Genomic DNA, 19,145 nt, shown 5'->3' with positions numbered 1-19,145 from the left:
TGCTGAAATGTCACTTTTAGTACTGCTAAGTCGTCAGCAAAAGTTCAACGCTGACCTTTATGTTGTCGTCTTTCTGTCCAACTTGAACGGATTTCCAGTGCTTCTGAGCTTTCAATTCCTTCTCCCATTCTCAAATGAATTTATCTAGAACAAGGATGAAAAGCAGTGGTGACAATCCATCATCCTGTTGCACGCCAGTCTTAATTGCAAATGGCTCTGATACTTCACCCATGAATTTCACTGCTGACTTTGTGTCCATGAGTGTTTCCTTGATTAGTTTTAATGTCTTTGCATCAAGACCTTGTTCTTCTAAGATGTTGAAGAGAGACTGTCGATCAACCGAATTGTACGCTTTCTTGAAGTCGACGAAACTACAGATAATCGGAGAGCTTCAGGTTGCTCTATATTTCAATACCACCTTGAAAATGCACGGTCTCTTTCCAGTCATTTGAGCAGGTCAGGAATGGAATGGATGGGAATTGTGACGGCTTCCGAAGCCTGTCGCACTCCTCTGGGGCAATGATTAATGAATGACAGATGGAATGAAATGATATTGGAATGTGTTGCTGGAGTGAAAGATGACAGAAAAAACCGGAGTACCTGGAGAAAACCCTGTCTCGCCTCTGTTTTGTCCAGCACAAATCTCTCGTGGAGTGACGGAATTTGAGCCACGGAACCCAGTGGTGAGAGGCTGGTGCACTCCCACCTGAGTCATGGAGGCTCCCAATATCACCTTCAAGTTAAAAACTCGTTTAACACAGGAATGCCCAGGTCGGAAACCGGTTTGATATTCTCCAATTTTGTGTTCAAGCTGTTCTTGTACTCTTTGAAGAAGGCACGCAGAGTGAATCTTGTAGGCGACTTGAACGAGAGAAATCCCTCTGTAGTTATTTACATCCGTTCTGTCACCTTTCTTATGTAACGGGTGGTTAAGTGCACATTTCCATTCTTCAGGTAGTTTCTTTTTTTCCAGATGTCCATGATTATCGGTGTGAGCTCCTCGAGTGTATTTGGGCCTATGTTCTTTAATAGTTCTGGAACTATGCCATCTTCTTCAGATGCCCTGTTGTTTTTTTTTAGTCTGAAGATATGTCTCTGGATTTCTTCCTTGGTAGGTGGTGGAGATTCAGGGTTTATGTGTACGGGAGTTTCTTTGGGCCTTCGTACTGTTGGCTCCTGGCAATTGAGAAATTCAAAGAAATGTCGAGCCAACTCATTACAATTATCCTACTTAGCACGAGCTTTCCGCCTTGTTTTCAGAAACATAAATTCTGTGGGGTGTATCCTCGGATTCTTCTTGCGAAAGTCCTGTAGATGTCTTACATATTGTGATCTCTGAAATCTTTTTCTATAGATTCCAATTGGTCCTTCATGTATCTCCTCTTCATTTGTCTGATTACTTTCGACACTTCCTTCCTTGTCTAGTGTTGTTGAGTCTCTAGTGACTTCTTACAGTTACATTTCTGACAAGCTCTCTTTCGCTTTTCCAATGCTTCTTCACGTACAGTCCTACCATGGGTGTTTCTTATTCTTCTTCAATGGAATCGTCTCTTTAGCTCTCGTAATGATCTTGTCATGGAACTGTTGCCAGGTGTCCGCCTTTACCTTTTCCCATACTTCTTTTGTTAGTTTCCTTTATCTTTTTTGTGTCGAACTTCTGAAGATGAGATTTCTTGTAGTGGATTCTTTTTGGGGTAAATTTCACTTTGATACATACTAAATAGTGGTAAGAATCAATATTAGCTCCTCAAGTAAGAAACATCATTCCAGTACCATATTGACTTCAAATATCTATGATGAAATTCTAAAAGAATTCAATTAGGCCTCTATTAGATCAACCTATTAAATATACTTGTGCCATTTATTTAATGGTCTATTTGAAGGTTACATAGTTGTTTAAAATACTTGCACATGTTTGGACCTAGCAAAAATAATAGAGAAGACATAGAACAAAAAACAGTGATACATAAAAAATCTGAGATAACATGTAGTCAACAAATGCAATTGGAGTTTGTCAAAATGTACATAGCTTCTATATAAAAAATATATTCAACAAGTACACCAGAAACTGTTAAAAATGTACATCGATTCAAATAAAATATAATAAAATAAGTTGTGAGTGTGGGTCCAACCGTATTTTGTACAATATTGGTTGGGTGAAGGAAATTCTTAAAGAATAGAGAAGACGGTTAGATGTTCTTATCTGTCATGTTCCTGGAAAACTGATTGAAGTTTTAAAAAAAAGATCTGTTTTATTGCATCACAGAGAACACAAGTATAGCCAGGATCTGAAAGTGGAAATGAAAAGCTGAGTACGAGAATGAAAAATGAGGTAGAGGTTAAAGATAGTATGAGGAGTCGTAAAATATTACTCCCCTCTTTCCTCCAGCCCTATGCTTGTGTAGGTCAGGTTGGATCGGTGTTGACCTCCACATTGACTGGCAACTGTTCCGATGTTGTGTTGGGTGGGAGAAACGGAGGATGAGTGAGTGGAATTATGGGAGGACGGATCAGTAATGTGTGTTGTGACAGATTTAATTTAAAATCTTTCTCAATTATTGTGTCAACCAAGATGTTCGTTTTTTCTTGGATTTCGTTAAGATTATAGATGGGATTTGATTTTTGATTGAAGTTTATGTAAATGTTTTCTAAAATGTTAAATAAAGTTCCCTTTTTGGTTATATGTAGGATATTTATATCTTTATCTATGGTGGAGAATGAGTGATTGTGATCTTTCATGTGTTCACTCATGGCGGAAAATCTTTTGTATTTAGCCGCGTTAACATGTTCTTTGTAGCGGATATGAAAGTTTCTCCCAGTTTGACTGATATAGCTGGCGTTGCACTGGTTACATGTCAATTGCAAATGTTTGTTAGATATGTTAAGTGTGTTTGTGTTGTAGGAAAGTTTAGAAGTAGTGTTGTTGGTTCTAAAAACTACATTGAGGTTCTGTTTTTTTTAATGTTTGAGGTTTGGTAGACGTTACTGCTGTTGAAAGTGAAGGTGACAAAATCAGTATTCTCTTTCTTTTATTTTTTAAGTGTGGTGGTGAGTTCATTTTTTTTATCTTATTGCGAATTTTGTCAACGGAGTGCTGTTAAACCAATTAAAGTATGCTAAAGTGTGCATGGTGTTAATTCCTTTTTTATAAGCTTTCTTGGACATGGGAATTTTCAAGGCTCTATATAACGTGCTATAAAGAGGCTTTTTTTGTGGGAGGCAGGGTGCAGTGAATCTTGTCTGATCATGTTGACTGCCTGAGTGGGTTTTCTGAAGATTTCAAATTTTAGATGGCCAATTTAGTTTTAAAAATATCATTTCCTTTTCTCCCCAAACCAAACCAATCCTATGTTAACATACAATATGTAATCTACTGAATATACCAATGGAACTACTCAGTGTAAAATTTAAACCTGCTAATCTTGATTGCTACAAACACTATATCACCAATATTTATTTCACTAAACAGATCTCACAACCACACACACAACCAACCATCTCGTAATAGGTATTAACTGTATTAACTACTTTGTCACCAACCGTCCACCAGTGTGTCCAACATACAATCCCACCTCGGGCAGCTCTGAAGATGGTTTTCTTTGGTTTCCCAGTTTCAGTCCTGGCTGTACCTCAATTATGGCTGCTACCATCTCAATTCTAGCCCTTTCCCGTTCTTGCATCACCAAAAACCTTTGATGTGTTAGTGTGATGTTCATGACCTTAAAGTACATTTGGTGGGCTATTGGTGCTAAATAAGTTGTAGAGCCAATTTTTGTAATGACACCATTAATCTGACTGATGCATAGAATTAATATTGAACAAGGTTTTTTTCTCAACTGACTGAACAGGGAGGGTCGCTCGGATATATCTAGCAAGATAGGACTACAGCACATATCGCTCATAATTCAATGATGCTGTATGTGATGTTTTTGAGAAGAGAATAATTAGTGCAGGTTTATGGCCATCTCTCGCTCTGCTGATTTAAACCCTGTGGCTTGTATTTATGGGGTAGTTTGAAAGATTGTGTATGGAAGTAACCCCCACACCAGGAGAGAACTGAAAAATTCAATTTATAGAAAAAACTTGAAGATTCATGAGGCTGAATTGCCAAGAGTGAATTGGAGTATCATCACATGCTACAACTCTTTATCTACAGGCTGAGAGAGAGCATTTTCAACATGCTGTAATGGGTTAAGTTTTCATTGTTTTTCTATCTAATTGAGGAGTGGAAATGGAAAACGACGTAAGTGCCAGAAGGTACCTAGTGGAGAAATACGGACAGAACGATTACTGTCAAGAATATGGCACTTACGTTGTTCTTTATTTCCCTCTGCTGGCTCATGTGACGTTTTCCAGTTCATTATGCAACACAATAATGAATGACCTATCATTCTGTTTTGGAACGTACTCAGTGCATTTAGGAGCATTTTATTCAGTAGTATATGTATGTGTTCATCACATTTTATCTCTCATGCATTGTGATGTAAGCCTACATACTATCTAAAATGAAAAGGGTAAACAAATGACTCATTTCCAGTTAAGTTTTACGATTGTGCACGTTTTGTAACTGAACGACACACCAATTATCTTTCCTATACAGCATAAAACATGTTAAAGAACACTGTAATCATCATTATGAAACGAAACATACAATATGTGGAGGACGTGTTATGAAGTGGATACTATCCGCAGAAGAATGTTACACTATACATGGTTTCTTCTCGATACAGCTGATGATAGTAATTTCTATACTTTACATCTAAGTAGTAACAGAGTGCCAGCAGATTCTTCTTCTTTTCTGCGCTTATATGATGATGCTTCTGCACACGGGGAAGCTGTGATGGTGGAGGAAGCCCCCCACATTTTCTTTGTTTTCTTAAATATTTTGTAAGACATCCAATCAGTATCAAATGATGTTCTGACGTGTTACTTGTGGGTGTCAGTTACTCACTCTAATTTGTGAGGCTTTACTGAACTGCAGCTTTGTAGTGTTGATGTAATTGTTGGCGAGAGCTCCAACTCAAACCAATCATCTTCACCCATTTTAACTATCGTGAATGGTTTTTTTGGTCTTGCAGACTTAATAACGGCCTCTAGCTCATCTGGGATCATGGCTTTCATTACGTGTTTCCTTTTCTCAGTGAGACCGAAGTCCCTGTCACATGTCATGAAGCTATGTCTGGACACTAAGAAATTTAAATCAATAGTATCAAAATGGAGTCTCCGTGGCTCAGCCGGCAGCACGCCGGCCTCTCACCGCTGGGTTCCATGGTTCAAATCCCGGTCACTCCATGTGAAATCTGTGCTGGACAAAGCAAAGGCGGGACAGGTTTTTCTCCGGGTACTCCCGTTTTTCCCTGTCATCTTTCATTCCAGCAACACACTCCATTACCATTTCATTTAATCCGTCATTCATTAATCATTGGCCCAGAGGAGTGCGACAGGTTTTCGGCAGCCGGCACAGTTCCTATCCTCACCGCTAGATGGGGCTTCATTCATTCCATTCCTGACCCGGTCGAATGACTGGAAACAGGCTGTGGATTCTCAGTATCAAAATGGTCTTTAGCAACTAAATAAATGAGTGTCATTATCATCATCCTGTTTTTGTTTTGTGATGCGCAGTTGTCACACCAACAACATGTCGTTTGTTTCTATATCTGGACGTCATCACTTTGAATAAACAAGTTGATATTTCATTACCGCCCCCAACCTCCGCTCACTCCATCCCACAAGCACATGAAACGGTCATTGGTGCCTGAATCATATATACATTGATTATAGCAAGCTAGTTGTCGTGAGTGAAACATACTGGAATGTGTGATGGTCAGAACAAACAGAACCTTTGCATATACATACTCACTGTGCAGGTATTACTGGTGGGTAACTGAGAATCACAGATATAACTTTTTATTGGTGTTTGTGTTTTCCCGCTCGCTCTATATGTAGCTGTAGTTCACTGTTGGCCTTACATCGTTCCGACTCTGAAGACGTGACTTTCACAGCGGTCTGCAGTGCCTATTCTGGGTTGATCAACGGAGAGTGTTTTAAAATCGGTCTTGAAGATGCCGCAATAGTATTTGCATGTCATCTTATTGTCTGGATACTTTTCATTGTCGTATTCTATAATCTTCATTTCCGTATTGACAATTGCACAATTAAAAATAGGAGAGGATTTCCACCAATCAATACTTATTTATTGTATGTATTAAACTACAGGACCGGTTTCGACCTCATATTCAAGGTCATCTTCAGCTGAACCATACATACATATTTATATAATGAAGCTTTGATTAAGATTGTGGTGTTGAAGGAATGCCATATGATGATGATGTACATTTAGTTACATACAAATGGGGCACGTCTTAGCGTGAACTGGCGTGTATGTCATTCTGTACAATATTGCAACTGTATGTCTAAAATGTTGAAGGTCTTAAAACTAGTGTATAAAACACGTCTTTTCCTAAACTAACTTGTATATATGTACAAGATAAAAACAATATATATTTAAAAAAAAACACTTCATGCATATGAACATTCGTTCTTGCTTGGTGGTCAATACATCGACTAACTTCCGTATTTAAGTCTTATTCACAGTTGTACACTTCAGCTGCTATTCTTGGAGTTTGTAAAATTGCATGGATAAAAGTTTTGTCTTCCTGTGCGTATGTGAGATAAAACACTTTCAATTTTAAAAAAGTGCCAAATGTATGGATGAAATTCAAGTAAAATATGTTCTGCTCTGCTGTGTGTGTTGCCCTTTTATTAGAACCAATTCATGTTGTCTTTTTGGCGTCCGTAAATTTGGATGACATTGGTTTCAAAGTAGTGGCTCCTTTCCCATTTGTAGCTGTGCAATGATGTTATGTTTATCTGTGGAAGATAAGATTGAGTTATAAGTGATATTGTGTGGAGGAATGTCTAAGGGTTATGTGTGTGAATTGGAATATGTACTTACTGTTGTTGGTGTAGCTGAGTTGTGTTTGACATGCGAGCTTGTAATGTACTCCTTTGTGTTCTTCTTGGGCTTATACTAGCTGCTGTGAGGGGAAGGGAAGGAGGGGTAGGGAGAGTTGTTGTTGTGGGGGTAGGGATGGAGCTGGGTGTGTTGTTTGGTGTTTTTCTGTTGCTTGTTGCGTTCTGTTTATCGATTAACTTAAGGTAAGGGTTTTTTAGGCCGGGGATAACTGTATTGAAGATGATGTTAGTTTTTTCTGTGATTTCATTTATGTTGTAATTTGGATTCGTGTACTGATCTAGAGTGATGTAAAATTCTTGCTTCTGTAGTTTAATATATACAATAAATAAGTATTGATTGGTGGAAATCCTCTCCTATTTTTAATTGTACTTTTCATTGAACGCAGTAAACAGTCGGTGGTAACTTAATCTGGACTGAGATATTCTTTCTGCAATTTCTTCGTACCGTAATGACTGCATTCCATGGGAAAGGAATTTATATGGTTTTTCACCAGTTCCCTGTCATTAGTGGTAAACTTAACCTTATGCCTGTTTGAGCTCTCGCTTTTCCCCCTTCCGTCTACATAAAAAACACCTTTCTTTTTCTTTTCTTCAAGTGTCTGAAGTCACCGATTTGTCACAGTAAAAGTGTCCTTGAACGTCTTACTGCTCACTTGCACATGCTCACCTCTTCTGTTAGGGACACTGTAGTACACTGTTACTTGTCTCTTACTTTCTGATGGATGGTTGTATGTTCCGTGTCGTCTTCTGTTTACGTTCACAAGTTCCAGTCTATTTAAAAGGTATGTACCTTGCTAATTTTCGCCCAAAGTGTAGAACTCGGTGAACAGACTCTCCCTGTACTCGCGTAGTAACGTCTTACAAGCATATTTACACTTACATGTAAGTTGTTCTGATGGCGTTTTCTTGCCAGGAATCTCACAACCTGTAGATGTTGTGCAAGGTTTACCAGCAGTACATTTCTCCTTACGCTCTTTGTTTATCGTTGATTTGTAAACCTTCCGAGATGTATGGGGTTCCGTGTCAGTTTATCTGCATTACACACATGCAATGTAGTAATGTGTCACACAACCACTATAACAGCACTGGCTAGTATGATGTGATGCGATGCGAGCTGCGGCACTACACACATTGACAACTGGACCTCCCTAGGCACTTGGGTCACTCTCCAGGCTATGGTCACTGGTACTAGTGTCTGCTTGAAATGCTATTGCTATCTTCGTACCGTGCTTGGAACGAATATAAATGTTTCTGGTACATGAATCCTTTCCAGAGGGATCACCACAACACACAATCTCATCTTGATTAATAAATTTCATGATTTCATGATGATTCATTCTATGACATACACAATCTCATGTCGTAACAAAAACCTCAAAATGGCATTTGCGGCACTTACGTTGTTTTCCATTTCCACTCCTCAATTGTCCTTTGATGGAAGATTGAAGGGTTTTCTACAGGTGTACAGTAACTGTATGATATCATCCTTGCTCTCATTTATTGTCGTGGCTTGTTAGAAAGGCGCCAACCCTTGTGGGTCTCGCCCTGTATTTCATAAATTAGATTTGGAGGAAAGTTTCTGCAAATTTACAAAGGCTTACTCAGGTATCAGGTCATTACAGGAAGTTGTGTACTGGAAGAAAGCAGGATCGGACCAGAAATTGAATCTCGATCTTTCAGTATCTTGGGACTCCAGAGGAAATGTTTTTTTTGAAGTATTGTTCGAATACTTGGAGCATTCATGGGTAAACTGGAAAGTCTGTGATCCGACTTGCTCAGATTTCTCTCACATTTCAAATGGCTGGATAAATTGTTAAGCATGAAATGTTAATTTATTTCTTCTTCTGTATATAAGAAACATGCTGACTATCTCTGGTACCCTTTATTGTGGAAGTGCATTATATCTGAAGTCAGTGTATATCAGTCCATGATGATGTTTCTTTACTTTTTCTGAATGCTAAACATTTTATCAGTGAAAAATTACACCACATACCATACAGAAACAGAAGTATATTTGTCACCTGATGAACAAATTGATTGCTTCTTTAGATAGGAGCAAGTTCTCTAAATGTATTAGTGAGAAGTTGTTCATTTTATTATGTATCCACTTCATGATATGATTCAAATCAGGGTAGAATGTGCATGTTTTAAAGTAATTTGTTGGGATGTGGATGAATGCAATCCTCCTTGTCCTCCTCTGTCTTCTTTTTTCCATTATCCCTTCTACAGTTTCACTGTATGGCAAGTTTTGTGGAACTGAAAGGGATCTCTTATCTGTGCACTGCAGGAAAAAATTGTATGAATAAATAGATTAGCAGCCAGCTTTTATACCAGCTACTTTTACATAATATTTCATGCCCTGCTTGACTTAAAAAAAAAACCCACAGTAGCTTTGCACTGTTTTAATGAGGTAGGAGTGAAAACTTATGTCCCTCTGAAGCAGGAACTCAAAGTAGCATTGCAGCATGTCTTTACTTTCTCTTCCAAAGATTAACCTAACCTTATTCCTCTGATATACTGTGAACAAGTGTTACCGACCTCTTTCTGTGAGGAAATTATCCTTTATGAATAATTCATTTTACAGTTGTTTATTCCAATAATATAACATGAGGTTCCAAATTTCAACTGCATTTAAGATTAAATTCAACTTGTCAAAACTTCATTTTTCATCAATTCTAGCTATTCTTTCTGAATCCTAAGTAATTGTTGCAAGTAACATGTTGAAGTAGCCTTATTTCAATGGATTTTTTTTTTCTTTGCTTTACGTCACACCGACACAGATAGGTCTTATGGCGATGATGGGATAGGAAAGGGCTAGGATTGGGAAGGAAGCAGCTGTGGCGTTAATTAAGGTATGCCTGGTATGGAAATGGGAAACCATGGAAAACCATGTTCAGGGCTGCTGACTGGGGTTCAAACCCACTATCTCCTGGATGCAAGCTCACAAGTGGCACGCCCTTAACCGCACAGCCAACTCGCCCGGACAATGGAATTTTGAGAGATTCTCAAGTGAGATAGAATTTAAAGAATTTATAACATTGTAAGTTAAAACTGGGACAGTATCATGTGGATCAGCATTGAAGTTAAGTTGAACCTGATTGCAAGGTACAACTAAGTTCAGTACTTATATTGACAACAAATTGTTCCCATATTACATATCAGTTAAAAATATTTTTTTTTAAATTAGTTTCAATCCTTTCACTTCTGTCTGCTTGAGCACATAGTTGCTGTGGTATTTCCATTACTCTTGCTTGAGTTGTACTGCTGAACCTCTCCTTACTGCTGTAATTCATTTTTCAGTTGGATGCTCTGTAGAATTGTTGAAGGTTATGATTTTAAAAACTGGTTAAAGTTAAGAGATATCAGTGGTGCGTATGACAGTACTTTCCATGTAGCCTTTATTTTTTTATTTTGTGACAAAAACTTTACCTTCTGTCTGTAAAAGCAATCTTGTACCTAGTGAAGTCTTGACTTATTAGTGATAAGATGCTTTCTTTTCCCTTCTTTTGATGGAATATTTGTTTGCAATTCATAAATTCAAGGATGATTTTGTATGTGTTCAGAGTTCTATTCTAGAAATGGAGTTTGTATACTTTAACTGATCCTTTTTCTTTTGACTGCAGTATGTGTATATTAGATATGTACTCTCAGCTTATTATTATGTTAGAAAATCCTCACTGTGTCAGACTGTCAGTTTTCCTTTTAATGAATTGCAATTCTAATGTGTGAATTCTTTTTCCATTCCCGTGTTTAGGATTCCGGCCACCGTGAGGTAAAGAACACAATTAATTATGTGTTATTTTCTCACTCGGTGCTTACATGCAACTTTTGTTAGTTTTGCACGTCTTATTTAGTTTTAATTTGGAGTACAAGTGATTATAGCTTACAAAGGTGCATCTTACAATCGCATTTTAGTTGTGAATAGGTTATGGCATAATTCAGCTATTGTTGTTGTTGTTACTTCTCAAGAACGCTTCTAACAAGAAAATGATGCGCACCGCCCTATACTGACTGCTAACGGTTATTGACTGCATCTGTTGTGAGAGCATTGTTTGTGATTCTTGATTATTTCTGTGACAGACTTGGCTATTCTCCACTTTTTTTCTGAATTTGTAATATAGTGTGATAAAATCCTCTTAACCTGGAACTTGATCTTCTGATTAATCTGGAATGCGAAAGGAACTCCCCCCCCCCCTTTTTTTTTTTGTAAAAATAAATACTTCTATTATTGAAGTTACGTCTTTCAATTTTGCATGAATTGTTTATGAACTACCCTAATTTCTTTCTTGATGACCATAATGATGGGAAACCATAAAAGAACAAATCGTCTGAATTAACAAGACTGGTTACAGTTCAGTCTCAATTAGATGTGCATACTGATAAAATATATTGGAACATTTCTAACTTTATTAAGTCATCCATTATGTATGATAAACATATTTTATTAGTACCCTCTGTTGTTTGCTCCAAAGTGGACATACTAGAGATTTCAGATTTGCAGAAAATAATAAGAAAAATTGTAGCAATTTATAAATGTATGGAGAAATTTGATTATACTGTACATTAATTACATTAATATTTAACGTTTTGCTCTTAGCATAATCATTGAAGATGTCAAACTCTGAGAGCTTCACAACTCTTATAATACAATTACAATGTTTTTCTGGACTTCACTGTATGAAGTTATTCCTTGTGCAAAATATATATATATTTAACTGCTTCCAATGAAAGTAGTCCCGTAGGACTCGGTATATTCACTAACAGAAACTACGAGATGCAGATCATTACAAATCTAATTTGAATGTTTCTTTCGAGAATTGTTCGGTCTAGTGTCTTTGTCGCCTGCAAATAGTACTAAACGGAATTCTTTGCACCTTGACTTCTACTTTTATCTAGAATTTGTTGGATTCCCCAAATTCTGTTTCTATCACTTACATAACTGTCTGCTTCAAAAGGTTTCCTTCATTTCTTGTTGCAACAATTGAACATGATTCAGCACCTGCCAATCTTTCTGTTGTCTTCTTTTTTCTCCTCCTCATCCAGAATGTGTAAATCACTTCGTATCACTTTGAATTGCATGTGGCTTTGTGGTAATGGTGCACATGGTTTGTGCCATGCACAGGTCACGTACGGTAAACATTGACTGCAGTGCTGCTGTTCCTGCCCATTTGTATAATAGGTACCTGACTTCCTGTATTTGCTTGGTGAGGACAGATATTAGAGTTCACAATTGAGCAGAGTGAGGGAAATTGTCATATTTGCTGTCAATTGTGAAATACAGCCTAAAGCACAGAAGCGTACTGATGCATCTGCATTCCAATAGTGTGTTGTCTAATGTTGGCAGAACCTCCTTTTTTATTTCTTAGTCGCACCAGCCCTTCATAATCCAGTCTCTTATTGGTTTGAATTAAATTCTGGCACACAAACAATACCTTATCAACAAAGGTCAGCTCAGAAAAGAACCTTACAATTGTACAAAATTGTGTTGATTATCCTCGTAGTCAATACTCAATACTCAATGACAAGGATAATCTGCAGCCTGTTTCCATTCATTCGACCAGGTCAGGAATGGAATGAATGAAGCCCCCACCTAGCAGCGAGGATAGGAATTGTGCCAGCTGCTGAAGCCTGTTGCACTCCTCTGAGCCAATGATTAATGAGTGAAAGGTGAAATGAAATGATATTGGAGAGTGTTGCCGGAATGAAAGATGACACGGAAAACGGGAATACCTGGAGAAAAACCTGTCCCGCCTCCACTTTGTCCATCACAAATCTCACATGGAATGGCCAGGATTTGAACCACAAAACCCAGCAGTGAGAGGTCGATGCTCTGTCGCCTGAGCCACAGAGGCTCCCCAGTCAATACTCAATACTATATCCAGTTAAGATGAAAATTTAGATAGAAATGTTTCAACCTGGCATAGGGTCATCCTCATTAAAATATATATAATTAAGCTAAAAACATTAGACACACAATATGAAGTGCTTGTTAAAAGGTTTTTCCTTAAGCATGATGAAAATTTAAAAAAATATGAGGTGGTTGTCGTTATAACAGTTTTTGAGCTGGAGGCCTTTTTGTTGGACTATTCTCGTTCTCCCCTGATGCAGTTCAACTTATATCTGTATGCTGTTAAGTTAATTATTGTGTTCAGTCATAGGTTGACATATGTAAGTCATTATTGAAGTTAAACAGTCTGTTTTCTAGTCTGTAAAGTCCCACATTAAGAATTTTTTAAATGGTGACAGACTGGAAATATTTAAGCTAAGTTTATATGAACGAAAGTAACTTACGCTACATGGCTCGCTTGTATTACCCGTGTTCTCTGACTGCGGAGTCCAGCTCTCGATTGACATGCTCCCGCAGTCGAAACTTACGACATGTTTTTAGGCGGAGGTGGAGTGTGAAAATGGGTAGGGACTAGGGAGAGTGTGGGAGTATGCGGGAGTATGGGGGTGGTAACTGAAACTGAGTGTAACAATTGTGAATTTTTCTGGTCTTGTTTTTTACTAAAAATAATATAATAGGAATGAAAGTTTCCCATATTGTCTTTTTCCTTTATCTTGTTTAAGATGAGGGCTGGATCCTTCAAAATCAAAATCTCTTTATTTGCAAATGAGGTGTTTACCTCGGTGGCAAATGGTACACTAAAATACATTATTGTCAAGTACTAAATATTAAATTAACAAGAGAAGAAAATTTTCGTATAATACAATATACAATTTACGCTAACAATGTTTTCTATTAAACACACAGCTCATCCTTAATAAATTTATATTGTTTACAAATTCTACTTATAATATCTCCTGTACTACTTACAAATATAGTCAACTGATATACAGTATGTGGAATTACTTCAAGTGATACTATACAACTGGTATAAGATTAATATTTACATTGCATTCATTTATTTACTTTTTTTTTTTTTTTTTTACCCGTTCTGGATCCTAAGTAGCATAACGACCTGCTGCGTCTTAACCAGAGCCCCTTTTGCCACCACTTTTCAGAGTTCCTGAAGGGCCTTCACAGCTACCGTAGCGGTCCCAGGGCCCTCGAAGTCCCCACTGTACTTCACCCCTACAGGCAGTCCCCTACTTTGGCTGTCCAAAATCCTTAGACCAGGGGATGGAATTAATTTATTCACACACATCTTTTTTATTTACAATAACCTGCACTGGTCGAATGCCCTCTAACACTTCATTTATTTTCTCTGTTGCTGTTTATTCTCTTCTTGAATATCTGTACAGATTTTGGGAAAGGATCAAACACTATCCCTGGTAAACTGTTCCACTCCTTCACACCCTTCCCAATGAATGAAAATTTACCCCAATCGCTTCTGCTAAAATTCCTTCTAATTTTATATTTGTGATCTGTCCTGCCGATATAATTATTTTCCAACTGAAGCCTCTCACGGATATCTCCCCATGCTTCTTCTCCTGTATAGGCTCTATATAATCCTATAAGTCTAGTTTTCTCCCTTCTCTTACTTAAAGTTTCCCACCCAAGTTCCTTTAACATTTCTGATACACTACTCTTTCTCCTGAAATCCCCTGTTACAAATCTTGCTGCTTTCCTCTGCACACTATCTATTTCTTTTATTAGGTATTCTTGGTGAGGATCCCAAACACTGTTTGCATATTCCAATAATGGACGAACCATACTCGAGTAACTTTTTTCTTTTAATTCTTTGTTGCATCCTTTAAGTAGCCTCATTATGACATGTAACGATCTGTATGCTTTCTCAACAATGTCATCAACATGACCCTTCCAGTGCAAATTACTTTCAAATCTCACACCCAAGTATTTGCACTTGCCATCTGTTGGGATAACTACCTCATCCAAAGTATATTCAAATTCAGTTTTAAAGCTCCTGTTTGTAAAAGTTGTAACAGTTGATTTGCTCCATTAACCTTCATATTATTTTCTTCAACCCATTGTTGGATACTTTCAAGGTCCCTTTGTAATTCTGAACAATCCTCAAAGTTATTTATTTCCCTATAAACAATAATGTCATCTGCATACAATCTTATTTCTGATGTTATATTGTTCCCTAAATCGTTTGCGTATATTAATTCCCTTACAAACTTTAACTTCCTGCGATACATTATTTCCTACTTTGACTTTCTGAACCCTTGAATTTAGATATGTTTTTATCCAACGTGTAAACCTTACGTCCAATCCTATTCCCTCCAATTTTTTTAATAATGTTCCATGTTCCACTCTATCAAAGGCTTTGGAGAGATCTATGGCTATGCAATCTAACTGACCTCCTGAATCCAACTGATCTGATATGTCCTGCTGAAATCCCACCAGTTGTGCCTCACAAGAAAATTTCTTTCTAAATCCATACTGGCTCCTCATGAACCAATTTTTATCACATATTCCTCTGATGTACTTTGATATTAAACTCTCCAGTATTTTACAAACTATACTGGTCAGGCTGGTTGGTCTGTAGTTCTCTGGTTTCCTTTTATCATCCTTTCCTTTATAAATTGGTATTATTATAGATTCCTTCCATTCCTTTGGTATTACACTATTATTTATGACATAGGCAAAGAGAAATTTTAAATAAGGCACTATGTACCACCCCCATTGTCTTTAATACCTCCCCAGTAATTTGATCACTTCCTGCTGCTTTTCCTTGCTGACGCAGTTGGATTTCTCTGAAAATATCTTCGTTTGTGAATGAGAAGCTTCTTGTTTCCCTCTGTCTTTCTCCCTCTCCATCTTCTGTTTCGGTTTCCAACTCTTGACAATCATCTACTGAATCTCTAAATTCCCTACTAAATAGGTTTGCTTTCTCCGTATCTGTTTAATAGTGTTCACCCCCTTCTCCCACCATTGTAGGAATTTGGATTCCTTTTCCTTTTTGATTCCTGATATATGAATACAGCTTTTTCCATTTCCCTTTGTGGTCATTACCCTCTTGAAGTATGCCATTCATATAATTCTCTTTTGCTTCCTTTTTCGCTCTATTCAGTTCCCTCATTAGCTGTTTTCTAGTTTCTCTACTCTCCCTACCCTCTTTGATTTTCCTGTTTACTATTCTAAATTTTCTTTTTAATTTTCTTATTTCCCTTGTATAATAAACAGGGTCTGAGGTCATTTTACCCTTCTGAACAGGTACAAATCTCTTCTCTCCTTCCCAAATGATTCTGTTACTGCTTATAACTCTTGGTCACTAATCAATATTTAATGCATTTATTTACACTGCTGTATGTACAACAATAAGATTTTACAAGCAAAAAAAAAAAAAAAAAAACAACATCATCTTAATGAATTTGCGATATCGGGTTCCTACTTCCTTTTTTTCTGTTATTTCTTTTGTCTCTTGTCTTTCACTGCCTTCTAAAATCTGCTACATCACTCTCCTGCCAGTAACTAAGTTACGTTAACAGAAAATGAAAACTTTTATGAACTGTACATGACAAAAGGCTAACCTAACCTAAGAAGTCATTAATGTCCCGATATCTGGTAGGAAATCTTATCACTCTACCACTACGTGTAGTCTTGACTCGTTCACTGTCCTGGAAGGTATTTTCCTGTTTCTGGTTGGCACGGTATTTTTCGGAAACGGGGTGTTATAGGAGGTAGATTAGGATTCCTCACTGTATCTCGTTCTGTTTCTTCATCTGCTAGTATATAAGCAGGTTTGAGTCTATCATTGGAAATGTTTACATCTTTGCCCTTGATATTGATGGTGAAATATTTGTCCTGCCTCTTTACCACTCGGAACGGTCCTTCATAAGGTGGCTCGAGGGATTTTTTAACTTTGTCTGTCCTCAAGAACACATGTGAACTACAAGAGAGGTCTTTGTGAATAAATGTAGATCCGGATGTCACTGTTCTAGGTTTAGCAGGCTTAAGATGCTTTATGTGATCCCGGAGTTGGGTCACAAAGGTATCTGGATTGCACTGTAACTGCACTGAATGTTCGAAAAACACTCCAGGAAGTCTGATGGTGGTTCCATACATCATTTCTGCAAGTGAGTAGTTGGAGTCTTCTCGAATGGCTGCTCGTAGACCAAGTAGAACTGTCGGTAGGCTCTGAGTCCATCTGGGGTCCTTGTGTGCTCTAATTGCTGCTTTAAGAGTACGATGTAGCCGTTCTATTTTTCCATTTGCCTGGGGATGGTACGAAGTTGTATGTTGCACCTTCGCTCGCAGAGCTTTGTTAAGTCTCTAAATAATTCTGATTCAAATTGTTTCCCTTGGTCCGTAACAATTACTTCTGGAACTCCAAATCTACTTATCCAATTGTTGTAGAATGAACTTGCTACTGACTGGGAGGTGATATTGGCCATTGGAATGATTTCCATCCAACTGCTGAATCGATCAATGCAAGTAAGGCAGTAAATGTTTCCCTCTGATCGTGGCAAGGGTCCAATTATATCTATATGAACCACTTTGAATCTATCATCTGGTTGCTCGAAATTTCCAACTGGAGACTTAGTGTGCCTTGTCACTTTGTTTTGTTGACAACTAATGCAAGATTGAGCCCATTTACGCACATCATTTCTTATTCCTGGCCATATAAACTTGGCAACAACGTTTTTGACTGTTGCTTTCACGCCAGGATGTGCCATATCGTGAATCTGTGTGAAAATTTTTGTGCGAAATAACTTTGGAACAAAAGGGCGAATGTTATTAGTAGAGACATCACACCACATGTACTGAGAAACTAACTGACACTGTTTGAATTTCAGTGATGTACTGTCTTGTCGTAACTGCTTCAGCTCTTCATCATTTTCTTGATGCTTTGCTATGACTTCATAATCAATTCCTGAAATTTCATGAAGTCTTGACAGGGTATCGGCTACCACATTATCTCTGCCACTGACATGACGTATGTCAGTCGTGAACTGCGAGATGTACTGCAGATGCCATAGTTGCCGAGGGGAAGCCTTCTCATTCTTTTGTTGGAATGCGTAGGTGATTGGTTTGTGATCCGTAAAAATGGTAAGTTCTCTACCTTCAATGAGGTGCCTGAATTGTTTTACGGCTAAGGTATATTGCAAGCAATTCTTTATCATATGCACTGTAATTCTTCTGCGCACTGCTAAGCTTTTTGGAGTAGAAAGCTATAGGTTTCCAACCAGTGTCTTCATATTGCTGTAATGCTGCTCCAACAGCCTGATCAGAAGCATCTGTGAAAAGGGTTATAGGCAGATCTGGAACTGGAAATGTCAGGAATGTAGCATTAATCAGGTCTTCTTTACATTTCTCAAACTGTTTCTTGGCTTCGTCGGTCCTGTCAATTTTTCTGCTGTCGTTCTTCTTAGCTCCTTTCAAATATTCGTGTAGAATAGCTTGAGTTTCTGCTGCATTTGGCAGATAACAATGATAAAAGTTGATCAAACCGAGGAATGTGCGTAAGTCACGCACGGTCTCAGGTAACTTATAGTCCTTGATTGCTTGTACCTTCTCAAGAAGTGGTCTCGAACCATCTGGTGTAATCAGGTACCCTAGAAATTCAAGTTCTTTTGCAGCTATTACAGATTTAGTCATGTTGATATGGAGGCCATACTTCGACAACCGTTCTAAATCTAGCTGTAGGTGATGCTTGTGTTCTGCAACTGATTTGGAGGCAATCAATATATCATCCAGGTACGGAAATACGAAATTTAACCCATTCAAAATACCATGGATGAACCGCATGAATGTCGATGGGGCATTCCTAAGTCCAAAACTCATGACATTAAATTCAAAAAGTCCGAATGGTGTGATAATTGCAGTTTTGTGGTTGTCTTCTTCTGCTATTGGGATCTGAAAATACGCCCTGAATAAATCAATTTTGGAAAAAATCGTTGCACCATCCAAGATGTGATGAAAGTCTTCAAGTCTCGGAATAGGATACCTGTCTGGAACTGTTCGTTCATTCAGTCTCCTATAGTCTCCACATGGACGAAGTGATCCATCCCTCTTGTTTACCAAGTGAAGAGGACTAGCCCATTCTGACTTTGATGGCCTGATGATTCCATGATCCAGCATAAATTGAAATTCTTGTTTCGCTTGCTGTAACCGATGAGGTGCTAATGGTCTTGCTCTAGAATAAACTGGAGTTCCTTGGGTATTGATATAATGTTTAATATTATGTGGAATCTTTTCTGGTACCAAATTTGGCGATGTTATTTCAGGATAGGACCTGAACAAGTCGGCAAATTGCATACTT

General features: G+C 37.9%; 1 protein-coding gene across 12 annotated transcripts in view; it reads left to right on the top strand.

The window, feature by feature from the left end:
• The window catches only part of AP-1gamma (adaptor protein complex 1, gamma subunit), a 792,649-nt gene that overhangs the window by 346,446 nt on the left and 427,058 nt on the right, over positions 1-19,145 (top strand). For 11 of the 12 annotated variants that reach the window (XM_067141823.2, XM_067141830.2, XM_067141832.2 and 8 more), the window contains one exon: positions 10,730-10,747. The exons of the other annotated variant lie outside the window; for it this stretch is intronic. In XM_067141823.2, coding sequence (XP_066997924.1) covers positions 10,730-10,747 — 18 coding nt within the window. The remainder of the gene's footprint in view (positions 1-10,729; positions 10,748-19,145) is intronic. 12 annotated transcript variants of the gene reach the window in all.

This window comes from Anabrus simplex, chromosome 2, assembly GCF_040414725.1.
Source record: "Anabrus simplex isolate iqAnaSimp1 chromosome 2, ASM4041472v1, whole genome shotgun sequence".
NCBI lineage: Eukaryota > Metazoa > Arthropoda > Insecta > Orthoptera > Tettigoniidae > Anabrus > Anabrus simplex.
This window is presented reverse-complemented; position numbering and strand designations above follow the sequence as displayed.